General features: G+C 33.4%; 9 protein-coding genes and 5 pseudogenes across 14 annotated transcripts, besides 3 other annotated features; 7 read left to right on the top strand and 7 right to left on the bottom strand.

Moving 5' to 3' along the window:
• Window positions 1-2,436: part of a mobile genetic element that runs on past the window's edge.
• A 539-nt stretch (window positions 2,437-2,975) lies between these two features.
• Window positions 2,976-3,659: a mobile genetic element.
• A 191-nt stretch (window positions 3,660-3,850) lies between these two features.
• On the bottom strand, window positions 3,851-4,984 carry TVAGG3_0433110 (cupin domain-containing protein family; the record flags this gene model as incomplete). Its single annotated transcript, XM_001299273.1, has 1 exon — window positions 3,851-4,984. The coding sequence occupies one exon, from the start codon at window positions 4,982-4,984 to the stop codon at window positions 3,851-3,853; it is 1,134 nt and encodes a 377-aa protein (XP_001299274.1).
• A 543-nt stretch (window positions 4,985-5,527) lies between these two features.
• TVAGG3_0433100 (uncharacterized protein) lies at window positions 5,528-7,399 on the bottom strand (the record flags this gene model as incomplete). The annotated part of the gene is made up of 1 exon (XM_001299272.1): window positions 5,528-7,399. The coding sequence occupies one exon, from the start codon at window positions 7,397-7,399 to the stop codon at window positions 5,528-5,530; it is 1,872 nt and encodes a 623-aa protein (XP_001299273.1).
• Window positions 7,400-7,581: 182 nt separating this feature from the next.
• Window positions 7,582-23,036: part of a mobile genetic element that runs on past the window's edge.
• TVAGG3_0433090 (protein of unknown function, DUF4106 family) lies at window positions 7,870-8,221 on the top strand (the record flags this gene model as incomplete). Its single annotated transcript, XM_001299271.2, has 1 exon — window positions 7,870-8,221. A coding segment is annotated over one exon (352 nt), but the record flags the coding sequence as incomplete, so codon positions are not given.
• On the top strand, window positions 9,583-10,602 carry TVAGG3_0433080 (annotated as a pseudogene). The gene has a single exon. A coding segment is annotated over exon 1 (1,020 nt).
• TVAGG3_0433070 (protein of unknown function, DUF4106 family) lies at window positions 10,695-11,246 on the top strand (the record flags this gene model as incomplete). Its single annotated transcript, XM_051233856.1, has 1 exon — window positions 10,695-11,246. The coding sequence occupies one exon, from the start codon at window positions 10,695-10,697 to the stop codon at window positions 11,244-11,246; it is 552 nt and encodes a 183-aa protein (XP_051103586.1).
• TVAGG3_0433060 lies at window positions 11,279-11,740 on the top strand (annotated as a pseudogene). The gene has a single exon. A coding segment is annotated over exon 1 (462 nt).
• On the top strand, window positions 15,892-16,310 carry TVAGG3_0433050 (annotated as a pseudogene). Its single transcript has one exon. A coding segment is annotated over exon 1 (419 nt).
• On the bottom strand, window positions 16,327-16,773 carry TVAGG3_0433040 (uncharacterized protein; the record flags this gene model as incomplete). The annotated part of the gene is made up of 1 exon (XM_051233855.1): window positions 16,327-16,773. The coding sequence occupies one exon, from the start codon at window positions 16,771-16,773 to the stop codon at window positions 16,327-16,329; it is 447 nt and encodes a 148-aa protein (XP_051103585.1).
• Window positions 16,810-17,231, top strand: TVAGG3_0433030 (P-loop containing nucleoside triphosphate hydrolases family; the record flags this gene model as incomplete). The annotated part of the gene is made up of 1 exon (XM_051233854.1): window positions 16,810-17,231. A coding segment is annotated over one exon (422 nt), but the record flags the coding sequence as incomplete, so codon positions are not given.
• Window positions 17,236-17,682, top strand: TVAGG3_0433020 (annotated as a pseudogene). Its single transcript has one exon. A coding segment is annotated over exon 1 (447 nt).
• TVAGG3_0433010 (organellar and viral DNA polymerase type B) lies at window positions 19,791-20,405 on the bottom strand (the record flags this gene model as incomplete). Its single annotated transcript, XM_051233853.1, has 1 exon — window positions 19,791-20,405. The coding sequence occupies one exon, from the start codon at window positions 20,403-20,405 to the stop codon at window positions 19,791-19,793; it is 615 nt and encodes a 204-aa protein (XP_051103583.1).
• Window positions 20,946-21,266, bottom strand: TVAGG3_0433000 (organellar and viral DNA polymerase type B; the record flags this gene model as incomplete). Its single annotated transcript, XM_051233852.1, has 1 exon — window positions 20,946-21,266. The coding sequence occupies one exon, from the start codon at window positions 21,264-21,266 to the stop codon at window positions 20,946-20,948; it is 321 nt and encodes a 106-aa protein (XP_051103582.1).
• On the bottom strand, window positions 21,331-21,842 carry TVAGG3_0432990 (organellar and viral DNA polymerase type B; the record flags this gene model as incomplete). Its single annotated transcript, XM_051233851.1, has 1 exon — window positions 21,331-21,842. A coding segment is annotated over one exon (512 nt), but the record flags the coding sequence as incomplete, so codon positions are not given.
• Window positions 22,241-22,653, bottom strand: TVAGG3_0432980 (annotated as a pseudogene). The gene has a single exon. A coding segment is annotated over exon 1 (413 nt).

Here is a 23,036-nt window from a genome sequence, read left to right as displayed (position 1 = left end):
ATTAGGATTAAAGTCTTTATATGCTAAAGCGTAACGAATCATTGAAGCATTCGATGATAAAGAAAGATTATGAAGCATATCAATTTTATAAACAAATGTTTCTTCAATAATTTTATCGATTGGGTTAATCATAATTTCAACATCTTTATTGCAATAATGAATAAAATATTCTAATCTATTCTTAAAAATTTTAGCATCATTGAGATATATTTGATAATCACTATCTGATATAGTTTCTTGGTTAATGCTGAATAAAATGAATCTTTCGTGAATGGTTCCTCTTTATATAATTCTTCTTCGTAATTTTCCCACGTGATGAATTGATAAGGGAAAAAGGATTTAACACGTGATTTATTGTTTCCGAAATCTTGAGTGAATTGGTCTAATGTCCCACCCGCTATATAATTTCTGATGTCAATAAATCTCAATTCATATGGAACGTTTGTTTTCTTTACAATGATTTGCTTAAATTGTGAAGATGAACCCAGCATTGATTTTATTTTCCATTTTGCAGTATTTAAATCACGAAGAATTAAATTTAAATCAAACTTTCCCGAATTAAAACCTATGATATTCACTTTATTGAATTCCTCATCTAGAAGTTCTTTAAATGCTTCCTTCTGTGTTTCATTTAATGTTTGCGACTTCAATAATTCATTGTATTGACTCATATTTGATTCAACAACTAATGAACAGGTTGAAAATAAAAACTCAATCCAATCAGAAATAAAAGAATCACTCGAAGTTAAGCAAAAATTCCTCGTGTATGTTTTATCATTTAATTTAACCGTTGATGATACCATGAATGGTTTTAAGTAAGCGTTCAAAGTTGCACACTCAGAAAGTTGTAATTCTTCTTTAGTCTCTAATGTTTCAAAGTCAAAAGTAATATAATATCTTGTCGGTTTATAATATTTCTGCAAATTGTGAGCTAATAACCACTGATATATCTTCTGTTTCGTAATATGTGGTGCATATGGTTGCTGTGTCTTTTGCAACTGAACGTCTTGAATTAATCTCCATTATTTTCTTTACATTTCTCACAATGCTTTAAAAATCTTCTTTGGTTTTTCCTTTCTGGATCATCACGGATAGAATAAACTTCTTCTTTACAATATGGACAAACTTTATAGCCGGTGAGTGCTTCAACGTCTGTTATTCTGTCAGCGTGAAGTTTTCCACATGGACTCTGTGTTAATAAAATATTTACTGTTTCAAATTCTGGATCTATCATTATTGATTCCACTAATGGAAAGTCTACCTTATTTATGTCCACGTCTTCTGGTTGAGGATCACAATAATAGAAATCAATATTAACATTTAACATTCTCGCTAATCTCTCACTTTCTGTTGAAATGTCAAACCCTTCATATGCATCTATTGCTTCATTTAAATAGCTTCTACGAGTTTTAGGATTAACACCATCAGGAATGTTATAGAAGCGTTTAAATAACCTTCTACCTTCTGCTCTAATTTGATTATCATTCATTTTAGCTGTTCCGTTTTTGTTCATTTATGTAAGAATAAAAAATTAAAAAATAAATAAAAATAAAGTTTATTTTTTAAAGCCCATAAAATGAATTAAGAACACATAAATTTTTATCATCTGCGACGTGACGAATACATTTAATTTACTCAAGAATGCGTACCCTGATACATTAAATCTAATTCCTGTCTTATTTAATTTCACAACTTTGAAAAGGAATGTATGAATAGTTATAAAATGATGAGAAGATGTTTTATGGGTTGCTTCCATTTTTTCTGAAATAAATGAATAAATATAATGTTTATAAGTTTTCATATCTTTATATTCTTAATAACGAATGGTATAGACCTTTCAACTTCGTCTTCCTTCGGTGCTGTTCTTTCATATGAAACATTATTAGTATCTTCAACAATGAAACCGCAATCACATAAAATTTTATATGTTCCAATGGTTTCTTTTGATATTTTATCTAATAAATCAAAAACTTTATCAACACCTGTGCATTTATTTAAATAATAATTTGTGTAAATATCATGATCTTCTTTCTTAATCGTATTAGTTGCATATGTCACGTTTTTAAGAGCTTTTTTGAATTTCTCGGAATCTAAAGGTGGTGAAAGTAGGATACAGGGGTATTCTTCATTATCGATAAATTGTAACTTATGTTTACGAATAAATTTAGTACCTTCTTCTGAAAGTGTTTCGTCTATTTCACCATCTAATAAATTTTGTGTTGATTCTGAGACATAATTTTTATATCTTTCTTCATGAGATTTCTGTACTTCTGATTCTGAAGCTGGGATATTCATTAAACCCTCTACTTCATTTTCATTATATTTTTCAACTTCTCTTAATTCCTTAATTTTTTCATCTATTTCATCTATTATTTTTTCCAGTCTTTCAATTTCATCGTATTCATCATCTTTAATCCGTTCTTCATAATATTCAGGGAAAACATCAGGTTCTTTAGGTTTTTCTTCTTCAGATGTAGGATATAAGAAATTTATAACATCATCTTTATTCATTTTTTCATCATAATCTAAATCATTTAATAACTCGGCAAATTTTTGACAATTTCTTAAATAATATTTATCAACTTCATAACCCACCTCCTCTAATATATCCTTTATTTCCTCGTTTGTGAATCCTAATTTTTTAACGTTGTTAGTTTTGACGCTCATTTCATACAAAATAAAAAAATAAAATAATAAACATAACTAAGTTTTAATTTTTCGTAAGACATGAATTTTTAAAGTTTATTTTTTAAAAAATTTTATTTTTTATTTCATTATGTATGGGCTGAGTGTAAATGTCTTACAATTTTGAAATTTTTTTTAAATCTTGATTTATTCAAAAACGTAAGAATAAAAACCGTAAGAATCATACATTTTTTACTTCATATGTTAAAAAAATGATACAAAATCGCTCGATATTGTATGAATTCTTACGTTTACAAAAAAAGTCACAAAACCCGTCCACATATACTACTACAAATTAATTGAAATTCCGATCAAAAAAAATTCACAAATTGGATCAAAAAAATCGAATCTCAAGTTAAAAATAAAAAATTTCTACATTTGTATCAAATTTAGATTTTTTTTCAAATCATGCGAATTGATTGGATAATTGCATATTTTATCCCATGCATCTAGAAGTATGTGTAATATTTTTGCTTTCATCAAGAAATTGTCGAATTTGATCTTAATTTTTTTTGAAAAATATACTTTTAGAAAAAGAAATAGTGATTGAATAGCTGCCCATGCTGTAAAAGGGTTATTTTTACAAGTAAAAAAATTGTTATTTTTCGAGCAAGTCGAGGCTTTTTTACCATCTTATTTTTGAAAAATTTACGAAAAATTATATCTGAAAAAACGCTTCATTTTGATATCTTACAATGATAAAATACCAATGTTGCTGGGATATAATAGCTACACCTGGACATCTACTACATTAATGCGTATGACAGGTAAAGTTGATTTCAAAAGTATAGCCTGGAAAGATTACAATAAATCAACGATAATTCAAAAAAATTTCTTATAAGTTAACATAATAAAAATTTAATTTTTATATTGCTTGTATTATACTTAAGTATATAATATATTTAAATCTTAGAATGAAAATTCGGGACGCCCTAGCTATTCAATTTTCCCTTAGGACGCCCATAAACCTCTCATTGGAATCTTAATTCAAAATGCACCATTAACACTTAATTTACAAAGAGATCTCACTATCAATTTAAAATAGCATCGTTCAGTAATTTATCCTTGCTAAAACTATTAAGCCAAAGACAACAATGACGAGCAATGTCCGAAGACAGTAATTAAATATCATATTTAATTATTGTAATAAATTTAGAAATTTGGTTTATTCAAGAATAATCTTGTTATAATATTCAGTATCAACTGGCTCAAGCCACTCTGTTGATGTATTTTGGGCATATGGTTGAACAGAGATATGGGAAAACCATGTATCTTTTCTTGCACCATGCCAATGCTTGACTTCTGGTGGAATATCAACTACATCACCTGGCTTAAGCGGAATAGCTTTCTTACCTTCCTCTTGGTACCATCCAAATCCACTTGTGCAGAGTAATGTCTGTGGGGCACCGTGATGAATATGCCAATTGTTTCTGCATCCAGGTTCGAATGTAACATTGTAAATGGCTGCTCCTTGAGTAGAAAGTGTGCTTAGGTAGCTTTGGCCGATGAAATATTTAGCGTAATCATCGTTTGTTTTTCCCAAATCGAATTGACCCAGGTATGGTCTTTCGCGCTTTGAAGCTCCCTTTGGTGTATATCTGATCCAAAGACCACCAGCACCAATTTTATCTACCGCTTTAAGTTCAAATTCAACTGGAGATCCCTTTGGAAAATATGGGGATTTTTCGAAAAGTGTTATGGTATCATTACTTCCATCAGCAGCTGCAGTGAGACATATGGAAAGCTCATCAACAATACCTGCATTGAGGAATGACCAGTTAATGATACCGCCACCTTCAACGGCCAAGACGTTGATGTTGAATTTTTCTTTTAATTTCATTACAAGTAATTTCCAATCCAACTGTTCTTTTCCTGCAACAATATAGGAAATCTGGTGCTTTCTGAGATAATTCTTGTATTGTGGTGTTGCTTTTTCAGTTAAAGCTTCAATGATATGTGCTGGAGGACGAACATCATATTGAAGTGTGTTTTTCTGCCATGCAAGTTTCCCTGATGGATCGGCAGCAACAACATATAATTCAGCATTTGGTTCAACTACAAAATCACCTTCTGGAACATCAGTATCATTGGGATTTAATTCAGGAACAGCATAATTTGTAAAGTTTTCATCAAATGTTATGCGTCCACAAATCCATGCATTAGGCTTGTAAGAAGCATTTGTCCATTCATAATCTTGACTAACTTTATCAGCTGCTTCTGTATCAAAGAATGGACCAGTAATCTTACCATCCAAGGAAGTCATCATGTGTATAACAATAAAATGTCTTTCCTCAGTCATTGTAGAAAAATGAAATTAAAAAATTCAGAAAATTGAAATTTTACAGATGTGAATTCACACCTCTATCAACCAACGTATATCTATACTTGCAAAAATGCTATTAAAATTATTACATATATAAATAAATTATTATAATTGCAGTGAAAATGAAATTCATGATATTATCTCAAATTACGATATTTTTGAATTGTTTTATTCAAAATTTGATATTAATTCAATTTTCAATAATTTACCTCATGGTTCCGATAATTCAAATCTTTGACCATGCCCAAAATTAAATCATTCATTAGAATCCAATACTATAAAAAGCAATACTTATATATACTCCATGATGATAAAGGATACAATGATGAATGATATCAATAATTATATCATGGAAAATTAATATCAAGCTAAAATGTTTATATTTAATAGCAATCATGATATAGCTATTTGATATCATTGATAAAAAATTATTAAATATAGATAATAGTAGTTTTTATATCAAATACATATTTATTTCAAACAATAAATTAATAATACAAAAAAATTATAATTTCATAATCAGAATGAAGTATCAGGTTTCTTCTTTTCCGCTTTCTTCACAGTTATCTTTCTTTTCTTAATATATTTCGAAGCTTCAACACCTTTCAGTTCCAAAGTATTTGGCCTTGATTGAGATCTAATATTTGCAAGTTTTCTCATTGTTCTCGGTGTTTGCAAAGCTGGTTTATCATCATCCATTCCTCTTGGCGATATCTTCAATGATCTAGATAATGATGTCGAAGATCTTCTTGCACTTTGTGGTTCACTTTTCATTCTTTCCAATTTCTTGACAGCCATTTCCAGAGGTAAAATATTTGCGTCCAATCTCATTGTTGCGGCCAAAGTGAGTTTGTGTCCTAATCTCTGAAGTCCTTCCATTTCTCTTGCATGTCTTTGTTCCAATTGTCTGAGCTGAGCTTTCATACCTAATGTTGCTTTTTCCTGAGCTCTTTCTGTTTCTTCTTTTTCTAATCTGTCTGCTTTTTTCTTTGTAAGTTTTGCGTTCTCGAAATCACCACTCAACGCGTAATTCTTTTCTTGTCTTCTTAAGTTTAACAATGTTATTGATGGTTTGTTGTATTGATGGAAAGAAGAAGGATCTTCCCAGAATTTTTCGAATTCATCAAGTTGGGCGTTTTGAATTGCAATTAATTCTTCTTCTTTCTTCTTTTGATGCTTTTCTATCTTCTCAAGAGCTTGAACTTTCTCTTGTTTGGCATCTTCTAGTTCTTGTTTTGCTTCTACAAGGCGATCATCTGTGTTTCTTTCTTCATTTGCTGCATCATCAAAAGATTGTTTCTTTTTAATTGCTGCTTTGAACTTCCTTTGGGCCTCATTCATCTTCTCACCACGTTCGTAGTCTGCTTGTACAATTGCATCTACTCTAACATGTGAGATATGTTGTAAAATCGGATTATACATTTCTGGAGGAGGCAAATTTCCTGTTTTCATGAAGTTTTCTAGGGCTGAATCAAGTTCTGAATCTGTGTAACGCTTCTGGAACTTAAGAATTGGAACAGAAGTCTGTTCTTCATCTTCATTTTCTTTTTGATCATCATTATTTTCTGGCTCGTCTTGCGGCAGGTCTTTTTCCTCTGGTTCTAGCTCTTTCTCTTCTGGTTTTTGTTCTTGTTCTTTTTCTTTATCGGATTCACTGTCAGAACTTGAGGAAGAACTGCTGCTTTTCTTCTCTTTCTCTTTTTCTTCTGTAGATTTTTCGTTTTCATTGTTGCTTTGCTCATTAGCATTCTGATTTTGCGTTTGAACTTCATTGATAATTTGATTTTTAATATTTTCCACCAGTTCTTTAGTAGTTTTGTTTAATTCTGGGTCACTTTGCTCGCTTTCAGTATTATTCTTATCATCGACAAGTGCTTTGCTTGATTCTGTATGAAATGTTTTATTTTCGATTTCTTTTAATTCTTTCTCATCATCACTAGACGACGAAGAAGAGGAACTACTACTAGATGATGATTTCTTAGCAGAAGATTTAAATGAACTTGTGCTGTTTTGATTTGATATTTTTTTACTTTGTGAATTTTTGCTTTGTGATTCTGACGTAAAATCATCAGTTGCTTCGGGTTCTTTCTCTTTTTCAGGAGATGATGCTTTGCTATGAGAGTCTGAAACAAAATCTTCGCCGTTACTTTGAGCTTCTGTTTCTTGCTCTTTTGTTTCGGTATTTTCATGCTCACTTTTGTCCGAATTTTCTTTTTCTGGCTGATTTTGTTGCTCTGGTGTTCCTTGACCGAGATTGAACTTATCTTTGAGAGTCATACCTGCGAGTGATATGTTTCCCTCTTCTGGTTCAGCTGATCCTTCATCCTTGTCAACTTTTGTTTCGAGATTTTCTAAATTTCCAAAGATAGCCTTACCAAGTGAAAGATCCATTGAATTTGAAGAGTATAAAATTTTTTTTGAATAACGGCGAAAAAATTTTTATTCAGATTTTAAAAAGATCAGAATCCTTATTGTGTAAAAATCCAGATTTCAAAATTATTTTCAGAATTTGAATTAAAAGTTTGGTGGAAATCCTCAAAATTTCTGTTTTATACCTTTCGGTTAAGCGATTTAAAAAAAAAAAAAAAAAAAAAAGGTAGTGGGGCCTCCAGGCACTTCGTGCCCTCTAGCCCTGAAGATGTTTAGTATAACTTTGTCCGGACAAGCAAGGGTCTATCGTCGCTACAGGAAAAGTTACAGGCGTTCCAAGGAAGTATACTTTGAGAAGCCTTTTCCCCATTATAGAACGATAGGACAGTTATTTTACAAAACTGACAACACTTTGACCGAGTAGTTTTTTGTGCTGAACAAATAGTGTCATATAAACATCTGTCAAAAACCGCTTTTTAACTTCACTTAAAATGCCACGTAAGCTACGTAAGAATATACGTAAGAGGAAGAGAGCATTGAAACATCCAATAGTAAAACTGACACCACAACAACAGTTGCAACAACAAATGCTGAATGACCCCACTATGTTGCAACAAATGTCAAGCAACCCTATGCTCTTAAACCGAGTTCTTGGTGCACAGAGTGGAGGTTTAAGAGCGGCACTTTTAGCGAAAATGGCAGGCTATGGTGGAGCTGCAGACGGAACAGCCTATAACCCTCAAAGTCAAATGAATTTGAGTTCACTCAAAAATCAAATATCAGATGTCAAAAAGTCAAACATAGACATACAGAAACAAATAAGTGAAAACGAAAAGAAACTAGAATATGACAGACACACAAGAAACTCATGAGTTAAACGTGAGAAAAAGAAGAAAGAAGAACAACTGAAAGAACTAAGTACAGAGGAATATGCGAAAAAAGTGTCAGAAAAAGCAGCAGAAGTAGCAAAAATGGAACAAGATGTTATAAATTTGAAAAAACCATACTACTCAAATATAAGTACTGAAAGATGAAGAAATAAAACAAAAAGCCCTGAAGACATATATGGATAGCGATGTATAAAAAAGAAGTTGAAGCAAATGTAAAGGCAGAAAAACTTTTACAGTTGCAAAACCAAACCGTACAGTATGAAAACTTAGCACAAGAAAGTAAAAATAACGACGCAGCCATGCAAAAGGCAATGAAAAGCGCAGAATATATAAAAGCTAATAATGACTGGTTAGATGCCCAAGCCAACGCTAAAGCAGCCCAACTTATAGGGTCAATAAGGACAAAAATACAAGCGGATGAAGACAGTTCAAATGAGCTTTAACGAATGCTGACTTTAAGAACGCCTTCAAAGCTCTTCATAGTAAGGTGAAACTAGTGAACGACTTCTCATCTGGAAAGAAACTGAAGTCTGAAGGTTTCGACAAAGAGTTAAGAGAAGTAGCACAAAATATGACGAAAATAACAGATGCAGCAACGATACAGGCAGTTCAAAGTGCCTATGACGCCGTTAGAGCAACTGTTGTGGAAAGAAAAAAAGAGTTACAACAGACCAAAACAGACCTAGTAAATGCTTTCTTAAAAACGAAAAGTCAGGTAGGACATTATGCTGCAGATGGAACATATGTGCCAGCTGGTGGAACTTATATACCAGCTGGTGGAACTTAATATACTAGCTAGTGGAACTTATATACCACCAAACCCTCCAAGAGAAGCACCTGCACCAGGACTACCTAAAACATTTACATCGTCACATGGACACAGACACAGGCATGCACCAAAACCAACACACACAACCAACAACAGTTCAAAATCCAGCACAACAACCAACACAACAACCAACAGTTCAAAATCGCACAACAACAACAACCCAGCACAACAACCACCTCCACAACCAGCAGCAACCAACAGTTCAAAACCCTGCACAACAACAACCACAAACAGAGCAAGGACATAAAAGAAGTAGAACAAGGAAACCAAGAATTCTTAAAAATGCTAAAGGAAGATTATGGTTACTCAGATACTCTTGACTTTAGTGACAGATATAAAGAAGCTATTAGAAAGTTCAAGGAAGGAAATACTGACTGACCGAACCTATTTAGCTTTATGGCTCAGCACCAAATGGGATATAATTTCAAACCTGGAAAATACAAGCTCGCTAAGGATATGATTTAATAGCATATCATCCAAATGACATGACTGAATTTACTCCGAGATATTTGGTGTCAGAGCTAAATGATAATTCAACTCTCTTCATGAAACGCGTAAAAAATAGAGACGGAACGAAAGAAGAAAGGTTTATGAGTCCGGATGACTTAGATAGGGAACTTGTTAAAAACGGTCTCGGAATATATGAAATGCCAGCAGATGAGGTACAAGAAACTCCACAGGAAGAAGTTCAGATACAACCAGACATGGAAGAAATAGTTCAGCAACAACAGCTAGAAGAGCCTGAAGGAAACGAACAAGTCCCTCCTTTGGAAACTAACTTCACAGAACTAGATGAAGATTTGGAACAGCCGAAAAATCTTGACCCTCAACAAGAGTATGAGGTGAATATGGAATCTTTCCAAGAGTCTAAGAAAAATTCGGCTGACATAGTAGAAGAATATCGAAAAATGTTTGCCGACATACAAAAGACTCCAACACCAGATGAAAATATTCAGCATAGAATGGAAGTACTGAAAGAAAATGTACGCAAATACAATAACCCTTTTTACTTACGACCATATAACGTTCAATCTTTGGCTGAACTCGTGAAAATAAAAGGTTAAATTTCAACAAAACATATAGAAATGAAACATTGTTTAAAGTTCATTCAGAACCTAACCAATATGGAAACAAACCTACTTTTGTTTCTGCAGACTATGGAACTACAATGAGATGGGGTCATAAAGCTAATCCGGATAGGTGGTTCATAAACTTACAACCTCAATTCCAAGAAGTTGTAGACGCAATGGAAGTGAATGGTGAACCAGATATAGCTGGTATTTTCAGCGCGGCTTTAATGCCATTGAAAGATATGAAAGATGCAGATATTTTGGACCAGTATGAAATGAACATGGCTGATGGAAATATAACACCTGACGTTCTAGAACATTTATCTCAAAGAACTACACAGAACCATAAAGATGGTATATTTGGTGAAGAGTTTAGAAAGAAAGTTAGGGAGACAGAAGGAAGAGAACCTATTGTACATGACCTTGCAAACGAAAGTTTGCAAAATGTCATAAAAACTTACTTTGCAGACAATGAACCGAGAATGGATGAATATTTAAGAAAACTCAAATGGACAGTACCAAATGAAATGTTAGTATTGAAAAACATGTTCCTTGACAAAATAAAACCAACTACAGAAATAAATGACGCAAGACTGAAACATTGGGTAAAAGCTTTCCCATTCACAAAAGATATTATTGGTAACATGGAAAGAAAACCAGAATGGCTACAAAAACATATATTTGGAAACGAGCTTATTCCATATGGACAAGCTCTGTTTGAAGAGCTTGAACCGGAAACTCAGGAAAGAGTCATGCAAACAATACGCGAAGACTCAAATACAAACTATGACAAAATCTTTCTAGGATATAGGTTACCTGAGATGGGCGACCAGAGCCCAAAGGCAAAAAGGACATGGGAAATTTACAACATACTAGGTGAACATGAGGCAAAGATGCAACAACTTAAAGCAGAGGGCAAGTTACCAAAAGCGACACCAAAGAAGAAGAGAAGAGTAGAACAAAGTGAAAGTAGTGAAGAACAAAGTGAAAGTAGTGGCAATGAAGGAAAAAGAAGAGTTAAAAACTCAGCCAGGAAGAAAGTAAAGCTTGGTCCACGTGGGTTCTATTATGACACATAAATCCAACTATTCTATATTTTTACCCATATGAAATGTACGCCGCTCAGAATATAACGCCAACAGTTTTGGATGCCATGAACGGAAATGTTTCCGAATGGTATAACGAATGCGACAATGCCATTAGAAGGTCAGAAATAGTTCCTGGAACTTACGAATATACAACTGCTGTTTCTTATGGAAACGTAGGTGAGTTTGGAGAAGGTTCTTCAACAACAGTAGATATTGCTTGCGACAGGTTTCATATTATTTCTATTGACAACTCATTCTTATACGTGGAACAAGACATTGAAATAAAACCTTCTGCTGACTTGAGAGGTAAGAAAGGTTGCAATGGTATTTTCTATGTCGGATACCAATATGCTCCAGAAGTTTTTCATGGGATATAAGATATATTCTAACTCTGACTTAGTTCAAACAGTAACATGGGCAAACTATGAATGGTTCGCTTTAAGAAACTCAGTACAACCACAAGCTAGAGAACAAACAGACCAGTATGCAACTATTGAGAAATAAGAAGACTTGACCCTAACGTTCCAGGAGTTTATGTTAACCTTTCTGGTTCAGATGGAAATGCTGTCACTAAAGTAAAACTGAAACTTAGAGTTCCTTTGTCATCTTTCCTCATCTTCAGGTTTTTAAGATACTTGCCAAACTGGGCAGGAAAAATTCTATTGAACTTACTCCAAGCAAAATAACTTAGTCATTGCCCACCGCAAGACCCATTCACTCTTACAGACGTAAAGGGAGCAAATCAAACGTCATTCGCCGAATTTTGCAAAGACAAAGTTGACTTAGACTTTGGTTTCTCAAACCTCAACACTGAAGTAAAGTATTATTTCAATGCTGCTGGAACTGCTTGGGACCCAGTTAAGTTCACATGCAAACAGTTTGAATGCAAGAGAATAGAAAGCAGACTTGCAGTCTATATGTTGGACCCAGATATTTCAAATGCTTTAGCTGCCAAATATATTGCAGTTCCACTTATGTTCCCTATACACCAAATATCTGTCAAAGACTTTGCAGGTGAAGTTGGAAACCAAAATCCAGGAACGCAGGTGCAAGAACAGATATTGCTTTAACAACTGCAATGAAACACGCAGATACTATGTTTGTACTGTTCAGACGAACTATAAATGACTATTCTTGTTTCTACAACCCCGGTATTAAATATCATATAAACATAGATGGCAAATATTATCCAAGAGAAGAATATTCTACAGTTGAGGATATGAGGTCATACAACTTGACATTAGATGCTATGAACTTTAACAACAACTTCACAACAACCATAAACCCTGAAATGCAAAGTTCTATTATGCCATATGTGAAAGTATGGACTCATACAGGAGGTCAAAAAACTCAATATACAAATGGAGACCGTTCAAACTTTGGCTTGGCATTCCATTTGCTGACTCAGAAGACTTTATGGGTGGTATTTCAAACTGTTGGTACTGTACAAATACAATATACTGGTGACAGAGACGGTCCAGATGAACTGAGAGCAAAGAAGTTTACAAAAACCAATAGCACTTTTCACGGAAGATGCTCTTTTGAAGATTCGTTCGATGAAACCTGCTGGGGCTCTCAGATTGGCATAACGACAGCTTCCATCGAGCAGATTTTGGCAGCAGGTCAGTAAGTTGTTCTTGAACTGACTTCTCTCCGTCAAATATTGACAGTACGCCAGTTTTGACATAAATATTGTATTATAAACTTTCCTTTAGAAATATCTGTAAGTTTTGAAGTTATATTTTTGTCTGCTTCAAGAACTTTCACCATTTCAGTTATACCAACTTTCTTTGCTTTATGAAAATATTTTGGTTCAGCAAAGACTGCTATTCTATAACATTTTCCATTGTTTGTATAAAGAACTATTCTGTCAATGTATTTGTATTGTTTGTGTGTGTAAACTTTGTTCTGCTTCAATTCGAAGAGATACTCGAATACGTCATCTTTTTATTCTAAGTAAAATGTCATTTCCGAAAAATAGAAGCGTAAGTGTTTTCAAAAGGTTTAATGGCGGTGGCAGATGTGAAGTTAAATTCACCAACTCAAACAAACAGTCAAAGTGTTGTTGTCAATGTCAAAGACAGAGATGTTGAAGTGGGGAAACCATACGAAGACGAAAATGGTATAACAATAGTTCCTGTAAAAGAACAACCAACATACCCTGAAGTTAGCAGAGACTTAAGTTCTGTTGCAGATATTCGAAACGACTACCAACAACTGAAAGACAAACTTCAAACTCAGGAGAAGATTTGTCAAGCTTTAGGTATAATGTTAACTTGGTCGAACACAACCTGTAAAAGTGAACTCATATGTCATCGCACCTCATGAAGTTTTTGAAAGAACTATTGAAACTTTTGACAGAGGCAGACGATATAAACATCAAAGAAATAGAACCCGACGTTAGTTGCTGTGGTGTTTCATATAATGTCATTGACAAGATATACGTTATGAAAGGAGGTGAAACGTTGAACTTAAAATATAGTTTCCCAGACGTTATAAAATATTTGACGACCACAACATTTCATTAAAGTTTATTTGCTAAGTAAAATGGCAGAAGACATAGTGGTTTATACTATTACACTAAAACCTGAGTCATATAATTCTATAACAACAAACTTACAAAGTCCTCAAGGACGGTATTGTAAACTAACTTTAAACAAATGACGACTAAAGCTTGTTTTGCTCTTTTGACACCAGAAGATTTTATTGTTGTGAATGGTAAAAAATACTCCTTTGAAGATACTTACTCAGATATACCACCAACAGGTTTTGTTGACTTATTTAATACTTTAAGGACGAGTGTAACATGTCTGCTGCAACTAGAGCAGGTTTCATTATGTTTGGATGTCCGACTGAGTTTACTATAAACAATATGAGCTATAATACAAAACTTAGATCTGGTTTTTTACTACCAACAGTTTCCTATAACAGGAAAAGGTGTCATACAAGGAATGTCTATTCCATTGACTTTAAGTACACCTATTTATATATTGTTTCAAACTTAGGTTCAAAAGTGTTATTCGAAATGTCGACAGAAACTACTAGACCAAAAGATACTTATGCGTATAAAACACTTTCTCTGCTGGTTTGCCTATTGTTCATTCGAATGCAGAGTTTTCAGCTTTAGTAAACTCAAACACTTTAGCAAACATAAACTTAAACCTTAGTTGACGCAAACTTTGTTCCTGTAAAACTTTTATGTCCTATGTATTTGTCAATGACGGCAGAAAGTTTCGAATTGGAAGATGCAACTGGTGAAAGTATTGTATTACAAGAACAACTTCAACAACAAATAGCTCAAGAACAACAAATGCAACAAATGCAACAACAAATAGCTCAAGAATAAAAAAAAATATTTTTTTATTTTATAAAAAATGTACAGAATAGATGTTCAGATTTTTATGACTTCCAAGCGTTCAGAAATATGTGTCCATTTCGAGACTATAACAAAGCAGTCGAGAATTGAAACGTTTAGTCATTTATGTCGACTCTGCCCCAGAATGTTATGTCATGAAAGAATGGGATGTAGTCTTTAACAAACCTAAAGCGACAATAGTTTCAGAACAAGAATGTAAACAGAAACTTAGAAAATAAAAGTTGTACAAGTTGGCATGAAGATGTTAGATGCTTGGGATATCTTATTGTCAAGTTAGAAGATTTTCAGTTCGTGGTATAAAGTTCTATACACCTTCTCCAAACTTCTATTCTATTTCACTGGATATAAATATGAACAAGTAGAATGGAAAGAAAATATTATAGAAGCTTGGTTAGACCATGTCAAAGAAATTAATATGCAATGGAAACGAAAGAGTCTATGAGTATATCTTATGTTGGTTTGCAAAAATCTTACAACATCCAAGTGCTAAAAATGAAACTGCTCTCATTATAATTGGAAAACAAGGAACAGGTAAGAACACTTTCTTTACAGATATTTTGTGCAAACTGTTAGAAGGTTATCGAACCCGAATATGACAAACTTAGAGAAAACATCTGCGGTAAATTTAACTCTTCAATAGAGAATAGAAACTTATAGTTGCAATGAACTTCAAAGTATAGATATACAAAAGTTTGAACTCAGATGCTTTGAAGAGTCTTATAACAGACAAAGTTGGAGTGTTGAAAGAAAATATAAAGACCAAAGAGTTTGTGAAATGTTGCAAATTTCATTATGGTTTCAAACAATGCTGTTCCGATGAAGTTAGAAAGTTCTGACAAGAAGATATGTAGTTGTCAGAACGTCAGAAGCTCATATGCAAGATACAGAATATTTGACGACTTAGCAGAAACTTTGACATCTGACTTTTACAACCACTTGTTCTCATATTTCATGACATTAGATATTTCTAAGTTCAATCCAAGACAAATTCACATACCGAAGAGAGACAAACATTGTTAGAGCAAACAAAGTGTATATGAACTGTTCAATAGATGAAACTGACTTTGAGTGTTTAGATGAAAGGTCATTGTACGATTCGTATAAACAATATTGTCAAGAGTATGGTTATATGACAGCGTCTAAACGAACATTCTTGGCAAATGTCAAAAGTCTTTTAGACGTACAGAATGGTGTATATACAAAGAAAAATTTTTATGAGTAAATTTTAAAAAAAATATTTTTTTTATCCGATAGAAAAAGATGGCAAAATTCATCTCAGTAAACAAGTACATGTCAGGACTTAAAGAAGAACTAGACCCATTCACATATTTGAATGTTTACTTCTACCATTTTGAAAAGTCTTCATTCAGCAAAGTTTGGAACATCGAACCAGTTAAGTTTGCTATTGTGACTAAAAATGGTGCGAATTTGAAGACTTAGACATAGAAGGTTTGTTAGCAGTCAAAGAAAGTTTTGACAGAAGGTTTTCAAACCTTAAAGAAGGCAAAGCATACAAACTTGTTATACCTTATGAACCAAAGAAAGCAGACGACTATGAATATTATGAGTCTAAAGTTGTAGAAGTTCAAGGTAAATTGGGTAAAAAGATTTTAGAGTCTAAGCCAGTGTTTACTCCTAAAGAGGAAGAGAACATTGACATTGACCCAGAAATGTTCTAAAAATAAAATTTTATTTTTACATGTCAAATTTCTTTTTCTCTGGTTCAGGTTCTTTCTTCTCTTCTTCTACTTTCTTTTCTTTCTTTTCTTTCTTCTTCTTTTCTGGTGGAGTTATGTCAAATTTCTCCGAACCATATTTATGTAAAAGTTCTTTGTCCTTTAATAGCTCATCTATTCTGTTTTCTATTTCATCTTCAAGAACAGCGCATGTGTCTTCTTTGCATTCTAAGAACTTTTGTTGGACTTCATCTTTCCAATCGGTGTCATCTCTGTCAACAAGTCTGTCATTGACAAATTTTAAGACTGCTCTGCTTAATGTTTTATGGTTCTTGTCATATTCCCAGAAACAGAACTTTAGAACAAATTCACCTTTCTTGTTTACACTATGTAAGATTTTATGGTCGACAGATGTTTTGCTGTCGAAAAGCTTGTCTCGAATATAGATAGCGAAATCGCTAGACATTTTCTAAAAGATAAAAATTTTAATTTTTCTAAAAATATGTTAGAAAAAAAGTTTGCTGACATTGACAAGAAATTTGAGAATGTTTTGAAGAAGAACAAGGTGAAATTAGAAAATGCTCAGATAAAACCCATACATGACAAGTTCTTATTTGCTCAGAATGGTATAACAGGTCTAATCGCACCACCTGGGTCGGGTAAGACTTTCACTTATCTTAAAATGGCTGCACAACAACAAGAACTAGATGAGAAGAACCCATTCTATGAGTTAGTTGTTATTTGTAGTACTTCGGGTCAATTTGACCAAACCGTCAATTCGTTCAAAGATATTATAAAGAAGTCTAAGTTAGTATGTATAAAAGACTCTGAGTTGTTAGATTGGATAAAGAAGTACCAAAGAAGAGTTTTGAAGTACAATGCTATAAATGAGTATATAAATTCGAAGTTTAAAGACCCAAATGAGGAAATGCAGAGAATATTAGAGAAGAAACACTTCAGAAACAAACAGAAAGAGATAGAATACATTTCGAAGAAATTGCAATCTTACGATTGGAAGACATACCCTCATAGGTGTCTTCTTATCTTAGACGACTTTGCATCTCATCCTTTGTAAAGAACAGAGAACAAGATATGTGTCGAATTCTTAAGAAGCTCAGACACTTTAACATCTCTGTTGTCATTTGTTACAGACAGCCAAGAGTTTAAGTAAGGATGTAAAGAGAATACTTACTGACATTGACTTTTCCCCGGATTGTCCGAAGACGATTTCATGGAACTTATGAAAGAGTCCATGGCAGGTAAGTTTGACAGACATGAACTATGGGAGAAGTACAAAGTCATACAAGACCCTCATACTTCTTTCAGAATTCACATCTACGCGAACAAAGTTCAAATTGTAAAAAGTCAAGCGTAAAAATGTAAGTGTTTTAGTCTTAGTCTGTTGTGGTGCTGGGGCTGTCGGTTCTTCTGGCTTTGGAAGACATTCAGGAAGAGGAACGTCAGTCATCCGTTTGTGTCCTGTCGGATGGAAGAACTTTTTCTGTCGGATGGAAGGACTTTTCCAGTTGTCGGGAAATTTTTTTCCTGTCCGATGGAAAAATTTTTTCTGTCGTTCGACCAAAAAGTTCTCAATTTTCGAAAATTTGAATGGTTTACGGACGAACAACAGGAAATTTTTTTCCTGTCTGAAGGAAATTTTTTTCCTGTCTGAAGGAAATTTTTTTTCCAGTTGTCGGGAAGAACTTGGAATGTCGGAAGGAAGAACTTGGAATGCCAGAAGGATTTGACAAGACAATTTACCTTATAGAGCTACCTGAGCCATCTGAAGTCAAGCGTAAAAATAAATGGTTCATCTACTCTACTTGTTTGAAGTTGTCAAAATACTCTGTTATTTTTTCTTTCAGTAGCGGTAAGTCTTCTTTGAAGGTAAGTATTGTACAACCTTTAATATCATAGTGTGTTTGAGGTAACGTATCTTGAACTATTTGTTTCACATCTTCATTTGGTGTCATTGAAATCGGTAAGTTTTCGCATAGAACCAATTTCTGTCAGATTTGTAAATCTTAGCAAGGTCGTAAAAGCTTTTGTTGTTTCTTCTGACTAAATGCAACATAACCATATCTCTGTCTTCTTCATTTTCCATCTCTTCAGTATAAATCATATACTTATAGTTCTTTTCCTTTCCTTTTGGTACGAACGTGTATTCTTTTCTGTATGTTTTTTGTCTTTTTGCTTCAATGACTTCATCTTTTGCTTCAATGACTTCATCTTTTGCTTGAAGTTTCTTTTCCATCTCTTCACGTTCTTGTCTATGAATTTCATCTAACATCATGAAAATATAACAAGCATAACGAGGTGAAGCCCACATTGCAACAGCATTTACAAGAAGCCTATGTACATAATATCCTCTCAAACCGTTTGGCAATTTTTCACGATTTTCGTACGGAATCTCGACCCTCGGTTTTCCGAGGGTCGCAAACATATGAGGAAATTCTTCTAAAAGTTCTTTTGTCTGCTGGTTTTCAAACCAATGATATGCTTGCTTTGTAGAACGAAGAGCATTCAAAATACTTTGCATTTGGTACATATCGTCTTTGACCGAACGAATGAGACGGAGTTGTTTGTTATATTGTATGTACTCATATTCTTCATTTATGTCTTCATGAACGATAGCAGTTGTTGTGTTCTCTGTTGTTGACATATCTGTCTTTACATACAAAATAAAAAAATTTGTTAGAAAAAAATTAGCGTTATTTTTTTTAAGTTTGGTCATCCTTCACTATATGACAAATATACTATATTTTACTTAAAAATATGCAAGCGGCTCATAGCTCAGTGGTATGGGCTACCTCGCTACAGGCGTCGAAGACCTCGGTTCAAATCCCGATTCGCGCAGGTTTTTTCCTTTTATGCAGTGAAATTTCATGTACATAGGTTACTTTGGGTTTAGACCCTAGTGAAGAAAATAGAAACGATATAAGTTTACATTTGTAAGGCTACTTTGGTGTTAGACCCTAGTGAAGAAAATAGAACTATATAAGTTTACATTTGTAAGTTGGACGATAAAATTTACTGACTGACGTCGGACATTGTCTTGAAAAAGTAAAAGACTTGTCTTGAAACAATAAAAGACTTGTCTTGAAAAAGTAAAGACTTGTCTTGAAAAAGTAAAAGACTTGTCTTGAAAAAAAAAGACTTGTCTTGAAAAAAGTAAAAGACTTGTCTTGAAAAAGTACGGGTATCGTCTGAAATCAAGACCACTGTTCTCAAATTTGAGAACTTTACACCAAAAAATTTCTTGAAAAAGTAAAAGACTTGTCTTGAAAAAAGTAAAAGACTTGTCTTGAAAAAGTAAAAGACTTGTCTTGAAAAAGTAAAAGACTTGTCTTGAAAAAGTAAAAGACTTGTCTTGAAACAATGACCGACATAGACCCAGCAGATGAGGCAATCTACCTTATAGAGATAAATGAGCTAGTTAGGAACTACCTGAGCCATCTGAAGTCAAGCGTAAAAATAAACGCTTTACATGTATTTTTCAGCAACTTCGTCAAATAATTTTATAGCTTTACCTATCTCATCTACTTCAAACGTTTCTTTACCTTTTATGGGAGCACCATACATTTTCTCAAACTTTTCAAGTAGTTCTGTTTCAGCAGCTCTCATATCGTTAACAAACACAACCTTAACTCTATTGACTATACTGTCATATCTTTGAGTTATATTATATGTTCTTCCTATCTTATATCTCTTTGTATTGAAGTCCTTCGGTTTCTGAACGATGTAAAGTAAGCCTTCACTGCAACGTTCCGTATCGAATGAACCATATGTTATGAAGTTATATCCAACAACTGGGTCTAACCATAACAAAACTATTGGTATAAGACTTTTGTCGATGAGATATGCTGCAGTTCCATAGAATCTTACCGATATCATAAGCTCAGGATTTCTTGTCAAAATTTTCTGAGTTGAAGCAATTTTAACCCAGTCGTGGGATGTTTTCTTTCCAGATAGTGTTAGAATGTCTGACAAAGAATATTTGTTGTATTTCTTTGAGTATCTTACGTTTAAATCACCAATTCTAACCACTTTGGTGTCATTGTCTATCTTTTTAACTGTTTCAAACTCAATGTTTGTCATTTTCTGTTTCTTACATACAAGATAAAAAAAATTTTTTTAAAAAAACTAACTTTATTTTTTCTATCTTGTATCTTAAGGAAATTCATGAAATTTGGTCATTTTTTCACGATTTCAGGGATTTTTTTTACGAAGTGTAAAAGTTCACTTGGTAAAAAAATAACAGTTATATAATGAAATTTGGTCATTTTTTCACGATTTTCATGAGTTTTAGGCGACCAGGTTTTTTTCCCTACTCGCAATTTTTTACGATTTTCATGTATAAAAGATATGATTTCATGAGTTTTTTTACGAAGTGTAAAAGTTCTCTTCGTCAAAAAATAACAGTTATATAATGAAATTTGGTCATTTTACTCAGACAAAAATATATTTTAGGTGGAACCAGGTCCCTCGGTCCCTCGGTCAACTAACATCTTTTTGAAAATAGTGACAACATGACATTTTGACAACAACACAGGAAATAAACTTCTTCGTATATGTTTTGTCAAGACTTCTTCGTCAATGAGCGTAAATCAGACAAAAATATATTTCTACCATAAAGTTTTATAAGCGTTTTACATGGTATATGTTGTGATGGTTCATGACTTTAAACAGTTTTGTAGCTTCTATTTCTTCACGAAGGATATCAAAAGTTTTAACAATGCCGAAGGTTTCTTTATATTTCTTCTTGACATCAGATAGAAGGAAATCGTCAGCTGTTGGATAGTTTTTGTTCAGAAATGTCAACATGTCCATTTTATCTTCTGCTGGTTTCTCTACTTCTTTCTTTAAGTCAGCATAGTCGTTTCGCATACGTTCTATCTCTTTGACGGAGTAGTTATATTTCTTCATTGCTGCTTTACATTTTGAACATTGTGGGTTCATTTTAGCATTGTACATTGAAACCTTACCTGCTAAAACAACTAAGGCGTAAATGGTTTTCTTTAACTCAAAAGTTGCGGGTTTTATCTGTTCATTCCATACTTTACCTCTTCTATCTTTATCTCTTATCTGCCATACACATTTTGCAACTAACGAAACAAAGTTGTCGTAGGTCTTAAACTCCCCAGATTTATATATGTCAATGAAATATACCATATCGCAGTCTTTGTGGTTGCAATGAAATCCAAGAAACTCATAGTTTACATTACGTATGAACTTCTTTATTTCTACTGAGTCAGTTGCTTTGACTTCTATTTCTTCAAATTCTGGAATAGTGAGCTTTTGTTGTTGGATTTCAGGAAGTTTAGGTAGATGGTCAATAATATCCTGCATTTCATAAAGATACTGTTCATTTGTTTCATCTTTTGCAGTGCAATCTAAATCTCCTTGGAGAAGTTCTTGCTTTATCTTCTGGATTTCTGTTTCGAAAGTATATGAAGAAGGAATGAAGCTTTTCATCTCTACTAACATTGAAGTTGGGTTCATGACTAACGAGTTTGGTGCTGTTGTTGCTAACATGTTCTTACAATAAAAATAAAAAATATTTTTTTAAAAAAACTAACTTTATTTTTTATTTCGGGAAAATTCATGAGTTTTGGTTGAAAAATACGGTGAACCAAAAGTGGCTCGACCTCAAAACAAGCATTTTGTGAAGAATATACCAACCGCCGGAATTCCGCGGGTTGCTTTTTATACAAAATTCAACGGGTGACAAAACATATACGAAGAAGTCATGACAAAACATATACGAAGAAGAAGTTTATTTCCTGTGTTGTTGTCTAAATGTCATGTTGTCACACTTTTTCAGAGAAGTTCGTTTAACCGAGGGACCGAGGGACCGAGGGACCTGGTGACACCTAAAAACCATCTACCCTAAAATATATTTTTGCCGAATTCAATAAAAATAAATGGTTCATTTACTCACAATATTTTTGTACAAAACGACCCCAAACTTTTAACTTCTTTTCTGCAGCTTCAAATGCTATCTTAGCGAGTTCATATTCTCTAAATTCTCTCTTTAAATCTTCTTGTTCCCATTGGTCTAGTTCGTATGGAGAATCTTTATAACCATAACACATCTCATGTTCATGTTCTATTTGTTTTTCATGCATTTTTCTAACTTCTTGTTCGAACAAAGGTTTAGCATTCTCTACTGTATCTTCAAGTTCTTCTTCATCTAATTTCTCATGAACTTTCTTGTCTATGGAGTCCATAATTTTTCCAACTGCTATACAATATTTTGGAGAAGCCCACATTGCTATATAGTTTACAAGTCTTGGGTCTACATACGTTCCTCTAACCTGTTTGATTTCATCAGGAATTCCTGCATGAATTTTGTATAAAAAGCACCCCGCGGAATTCCGCGGGTTGGTATATTCTTCACAAAATGCCTTAAAATACTCTTCCCAGGACTTATTTTCCAACAACCTTCTAAAGTCTTTCCTAAACTGCTGACACATATTTGTTGCATTTATATAACCATCCTTGTCTCTACGTAAGACTTCAATACCGTTGTAAGTGCCTTTTGTGAATGTTTCGCCATTAGATTTGTTCGTGAACGTTTTTGCTTCGACTGTCATTTCAGTTCTTACAATAAAAATAAAAAATATTTTTGGGTGGTACGTCGGACATTCGTTTGTGGCTTAACCGTCGGACATTCGTTTGTGGCTTAACCGTCGGACATTGTCTTGAAACAGTATAAGACTAGTTCTG

Source organism: Trichomonas vaginalis, chromosome V (genome assembly GCF_026262505.1).
Source record: "Trichomonas vaginalis G3 chromosome V, whole genome shotgun sequence".
NCBI lineage: Eukaryota > Parabasalia > Trichomonadida > Trichomonadidae > Trichomonas > Trichomonas vaginalis.
This window is presented reverse-complemented; position numbering and strand designations above follow the sequence as displayed.